The 6,507-nt window shown below is 36.0% G+C and overlaps 1 protein-coding gene across 1 annotated transcript in view; it reads left to right on the plus strand.

Annotated features, from left to right (window-relative positions):
- Positions 1-6,044, plus strand: part of Mdfic (MyoD family inhibitor domain containing) — a 115,373-nt gene extending 109,329 nt beyond the window's left edge. The window contains exon 7 of the mRNA XM_042695894.1: positions 3,288-6,044. Coding sequence (XP_042551828.1) covers positions 3,288-3,535 — 248 coding nt within the window. The 3' untranslated portion in view covers positions 3,536-6,044. The remainder of the gene's footprint in view (positions 1-3,287) is intronic.
- Positions 6,045-6,507: the final 463 nt, after the last annotated feature.

Here is a 6,507-nt window from a genome sequence, read left to right on the forward strand (position 1 = left end):
GAATGGAGCAAGAAATTTACTTCTTTATATGAAGTCATTAAATAGTTTTATGTATAGTATAATTTCTTATTAGTATATAAAGAATCTGTCTACTAAATTGCTATTTTTTGGGGGGGTCCAGTAGTGGGGCCTGAACTCTGGTCCTGGGCGCTGTCCCTCAGCTCTTCAGCTGAACTCTGGTCCTGGGCGCTGTCCCTCAGCTCTTCAGCTCAAGGCTAGCACTCTACCACTTGAGCCACAGCGCCACTTCTGGCTTTTTTGCTTATGTGGTGCTGAGGAATTGAACCCAGGGCCTCATGCTTGCTAAGTAAGTGCTCTACCACTGAGCCACCTTTCCAGCCCCTATTTTTTATTTTTTAAAGAATACTCAGCTGGTGTTTTAAGAATACTCAGCTAAAGTGTTTTAAGAATACTCAGCTACAGATACTTCATTGTCAATACATATTTATAGATTCCCTCTCCTAACATTTGATTTAAGTTCTCTTGCAATGCGTAGAAAGTTATAGCTATAGTGAAATATTCTTGGAATCAGTTATTATACATACTTATTTGAAGATACATTGCAGAGAGCTAAAGTACTTCCAATTAAACCCTCTCCTTCTTCCCTTTCTTTCTTCCTTTTCCATGGTGCTCTTTATTTTCTATATTTATCTTTTCATATTTTGACATCACTTTCTTATTAAGTAGCCCAGATTGGCCTTGAACTCCTATGTAGCTCATGCTGATCTCAAGTTCTCCATCTTCCTGCCTCACCCTCCCCTGAGTTAGGATTACAGGTATACACCACCACACTTGCTTCCAAACTCTATTTTCCTAAAAGTAAAGTCGCTCATTGTAATTTTTCAAATGGTTTTCAAATACTCACATTAATATATTCTTGGAAAATCTCAACTGAACAGAGAAATACAAATATCCAAGAAATAATAGTTTGAAAATTTATGTAGACAGAAGGAAACCTATCAATGCTCTCTGGAAGCTTAGCACTTTTTGCCATGGACAATTCTTTCAAGATGATGGCTACTATTAGAAATCAACATTAGAAGAAGCTGAAGAGATTCAGAGTTTCACAATTTCATGATCCTTTTCCAGTTGTTGCACAAAGCATTATGTGCAAGAATAATTTTGGCACCGAAGTGAGTGAAAGGAAAGATTGGTGGGAGTATTTTTGCCCTTTACTTCTACAAAAACAATCCTGGAGTTTCCCTTCTGAATTTTCTCTTATTACCAATAACACATAGAGAAAAGCTGTTTTCACATTCCTATTTCTTTGTTTTAAAGCTATGAATTCTCCTCAAGGGTAGAGCTGGGGATGTTTGAAGTGTTAGGGGTTAGTGATTTGGAGGTGGTTAGAGTTGGCTTGCAAAGTTGAAGTTGGTGGTATTCTGTTCCCTTACCTAAAGCATTTGTAATAGGGATGCTGGAAGAATTGCCCAGGCACATCTAACCCACAGAATGACATGACATTGTAAAGGGAGAAGCAATCTTCCTTACTGCAGCCAAACTACTCAGCAATGAGAAGGTTTTGTGAAGGGCCATTCCCTTATTCTTTGGTTTCATATAGTTTGCTGAAATTCCATTGAAGCGTATAATTTTAGTGTCATATCAGAACTGAAAGGGCATAGGATAGTAGGTGAAAGATAGGATTGGTGTGTCTTTGTTGCTTTTGTAGGAAGTAGCACCATCTAATTCAAACCCTCATTATACAAAGCACACCATCTAGTTCAAACCCTCATTATACAAAACACAGAAGAAACAACCTACAAAATAAAACAGAAATAATTTTGTGGGAGGAAAACACAAATCTTTCAGATTTTGAATTAATATCCCAAACATTGGTCTTAAAAAAAGATTTTTGTTTTTGTAGTAATGGGGTTTGAACTCAGGGCCCCATATTTGCCAGACAGGTACTTTGTGAATTCATCCATTCCTCTGGCCCTTTTTGTATTGGTTATTTTTGATATAAGATCTTGCTTTATACCTGAGTCCGCTTGGACTGTGATCTTCTCATTTGTGCTTTTTCGTGTTATTGGGACGATAGACATGTCACCACACCCACTAATTACACCTCTCTGTGAAGTGATTGCAGGTTTTTACCACTACACCCAGCCATTGAGAAAGACAGGATCTAGAGGAAACTTTTTCCTTCTTTTTGGCTTGGGCTGGCCAACGACCTTAGCCCAGGTATCTGTCTCCCAGTTGGGTAGAATTGAAGGCTTTTGTCATTACATCTGACTAAGAAGATTTTACTTTTTGTGTTTAAATTTTTGAGCAACACCTACACTAGACCAAAATGTTAAAGAGTTAAGAAATTAAGCACATTTTTTGTAAAGTTATTATATGATGATTTGTTTGATAGATCAACTTTATTTTTAATTGATTTATAAAATTGGGTGAGCATTGTTGAGCAAGTTACCAGGAAAGGTGTAAAATACACCTTTGCCACCAAAGGAGGTAGTAAAGTCAAGGTACTGTTTCATTTGTCAAATTTGCTATCTCTGTTAGAAATGGCAGAATTATTCTAACAAGGTTTGGGCCCAACAAGAGGGCCTCACTTTTTAAAAAAATTGATTTGTGCCAGGCGCTGGTGGCTCATGCTTGTAATCCTAACTACTCAGGAGGCTGAGATCTGAGGATCACGGTTCAAAGCTAGCCCAGGCAAGAAAGTCCCGTGAAACTCTTATCTCCAATAAACACTCAGAAAACCGTAAGTGGTACGGTAGCTCAAGTGGTAGAGCGCTCGCCTTGAGCTGAAGAGCTGAGGGACAGTGCTCAGGCCCAGAGTTCAAGCCCCAAGATCGTCAAAAAAAAATTGATTTGTAATTTAAAAAATTCGAAATTAAGAAATGGGGTCAATTACAAAATAAAATTTGTGGGATCCAGTTTCATAGATTCTAGCTTGAGTATTAAATTAAGTATGCCATACTACACACAGTACTTCCGATTTTTGAGCAAGTGAATGACATTTCTATTTAATGAATGTCATGGCATTGTTTTTACCCAGTAGCCAAAAGAGAAATGGGACATAAGAGCAATGGATCAGAAGCATGGAAAAGTAGTACCCAGGATGAAGGGTCATTGCATATTATGTCAGAACACAGTTGTGTTCAGGCATGTACACCAAACTAGAATGCTATATGTGCTTCTAAAGATTTCCTGTCTTGAGCTTACAAAGTCTAGGTCTGTATGTCATTTGCATTATAACTCCGTTCAATTCAGTCTATTGATGACGTGTATGTCTTGTGTTCCTTTTTTTCCACTATGTGTTCCCCTTCTAACTGAAAACGAAGACTGTTGTGTCCACTGTATCCTGGCATGCTTGTTCTGTGAATTCCTGACCCTCTGCAATATTGTCCTGGGACAAGCTTCTTGTGGGATCTGCACCTCGGAAGCCTGCTGCTGTTGCTGTGGCGATGAGATGGGGGACGACTGTAACTGTCCTTGTGACATGGACTGTGGCATCATGGATGCCTGTTGTGAATCATCAGACTGTCTGGAAATCTGTATGGAATGCTGTGGAATTTGTTTCCCTTCATAAGTATTTATCCTTCGTTTGTGTTCAAACTGGAGAATGTTTAATTTTTTTTCCTTTAAAGGGGGAGAAATTCTCATGAAGCAATTCAGTATTTGCACTGTGCAGTCATTATATTAAGTAGTCTCTGAAAGCCTTCCCTCCCCTCACAAATCCATATGGTTTAATATGTGAAAAGCTAACTAGCTTGTATTAACCAAGGGACATGTTAAATGGCTCCTCTTTTTCTGTTGATATTTCTGTTTCATCTACGCTTTTTCAGGAGCCATGTACTCCAAATATATTATTTCTTAGTGAGTATTTAATCCCAACCATTTATTTTTCGTTACTTATCTATTAGAAGCTAAAACTAAGCATTCTTTATTTTCAGCAAACTTTGGCAAACAGACACACCATCGCTGGGAAGCACTTGTTCAGCAGATGTTGAATGTCTGCTTTGGGTGCGGTGTTGCCCAGGCCATGTAAGGGACAGCATCTCTTTCCCATCTATAGTTCTCAGCAGTATGCACTGCAGCAGACAATGAACTATCTCATAAGGCATACTGAAATGAACATTGTAATAGGAGAAACGTAAAACACCATAGGAAAAAAACCAAGAGAATTACCAGAATACAAAACAAGGCTTGAACAAGATGTGGCATTCTAGGCAACCTCTTAGGATGGCTACTTGATCTGCTACTAGAATAAGTTATTTAGGTTTAAGCTTGTCTTCTCATGGACAGTCTGAACTGTGTGTTCTTTATAGTTAAAAGAAACATGTCTTTGTAAACTTGCCTTTTAGTTGTAACAATACAACATAAATATTATGCTATATTTTTTATGAAAACATACTACCTAATTAACATATAGTCCTCACAAACTTTTGACAAACTAAATTGGATTTTTTAAAATACCGAAACGCAGGTATCCTGATTTCAACTTTTCAAAGGCTTTCTTTTGTTTTGTAAAATGTAGGTGTTTTGGGAGAAGGGTGTGGATTGTATATTTTGGATTGTTTCTTACCCAGTGCTATATATCATAAGCACATTGATTTCTAGTGCAGAAAACCTGGGATTTTAGTGCAGAGAAGCTCACAAATTCCCTGCTGTGACCAAATTTTAGTGTTATAATTCTCTGTCAAACTTGGCCTATGTGGCAGGTTATCAAGATCCCCAAGTATGAAGAAGTATGTCAGTTATAAGATTTATATACATATATATATATGTTTTGCATATATATAATATAGTATACATATATATATAGTAATTGGAGTAATAGATATTGTGTCACTCAATTGGAAGGCAGAATACTTTCAAACTATGCATTCTCCTGAGGTTGAACATTCCCAAAATTGTACTTTAGTTTACTTCAATATGACCCTTTTAGAAGTTTTGAAAGTATACATTGTGAGTCGTACTTATTACTAGTTTTATTTAACTGAATATCAAGTAGATAATAACAACATTAACAGCACATTTTAGGAAGCCTTTAGCAAATCTAGGCTTTTAAGAGAGCTAGACATTTTCTTTAATCCTGTGTCATGACAATGTTACCTATAGTTTTCCTTTGAGACAAAGCCTAGTTTTGAATTATGTTATTTATTTAAAAGGTTTGAAAAAAGAAAGAAAAACAGCAAACTCTCGAAACTTTTAGTGCTATTTGCATACACACAACTTTTACATTGTTAGGATGTTAAAATGTAGCTGTTTCCCTCATTTTTCCCTAGAGTTTTAATTATTATATTAGATATAAAAATTTGAATATAATTCTATCTATCATGAGTTAACTTAAGCTTGCACATTAGAGTAAGAATCGCATCTGTTTATAATGTAAGCCTCTTAGTGATCTGGAATTCTTAGAATATTTGACTTTTAATCCTATACCATTTTTCAACCAAGTGATCTCTCTTGACTTTTAAATGTATCCTGCTACTACTTGTAATGAACATATTAACACATTTGAAGTGTTTCTCTGTAGCAGAGGATGTCCTGGAGACCAGTTATGTTTTCTGACTTCTGTGTTTGTTTTTTCCCCTCAGTTGTCTATTCCAGGCAGTCATTCCGTGAAGCATTTTGTATAATTCAGAAGGAAATAGAAGAAGGAATCAGGAGTAGCAGAGTAGGCAAATGTGAAAAGATACTCAATATGTTTTAGAATTTCTGTATTTACAATGTTTTGTTGAATTATATTATCCTTATTCAGCACTGTAATTGAGCTAGGTATTTGGTCTCTTTTTAAATGTGGAAAATTAATCTTAAATATTTTTAAACTGGACCTGTATTATCCTGAATATTGTAAAATTAAACAATGACTTCTTTATTGTACTTTAGCCTACTTTCATACTTAAGTGCTATGTGACTTTATATTTGAATGACTTCTACTATAACTAAGATTTTGCCTGTTATATCCCTTTCTGAAGACTTCCTTGTTTCCTATGTAAATCATTTGACACATGGCCACATATGGACTTTAAAGATACAGAACATTGGCTAACACAAGTCATGATATCAAAATATAGTGCTCTTGTAAAAACTCACAGTGTGTCAAAATACAAGTTTTGTACAGGGTTAGTGGTTTGATTTTATTTACTCTGGGATATTTACTCTATTTTACCTATTCTGAGGTCAAACAGTAAACAAAAATTACTCAGAGATTTATTAACTTAGGTTTAATGACTTTCAAGCAAAACATCACAAGCAATCACGTATAGGATTTTTAGTGGCGCAATATTTGGAAATATTTAGAGTTTAGTTTTTAAAGAAAGACAATTTAAGTATTTAGGAGAAGATTTTTGTTTCTAAAAGTAGTAGTGTTTTGGTAGTGCTGAACTTTGAACTCAGGCATTCAGGACAGGAACTCACCTCTGAGCCATGCCTCCAGCCTTTTTTAGGCACTGGTTATTTTAAGACAGGATTTGATTTTTGCCCATACCTGTGCCTAAACTTGGATCTTCCTGTGTCTTACTTCCCACTGTAATGGAATGACAGTTGTGTACTATC

The sequence above is a fragment of the Dipodomys spectabilis genome, unplaced genomic scaffold, assembly GCF_019054845.1.
Source record: "Dipodomys spectabilis isolate Male_0828 unplaced genomic scaffold, ASM1905484v1 ptg000197l, whole genome shotgun sequence".
Classification (NCBI taxonomy): Eukaryota; Metazoa; Chordata; class Mammalia; order Rodentia; family Heteromyidae; genus Dipodomys; species Dipodomys spectabilis.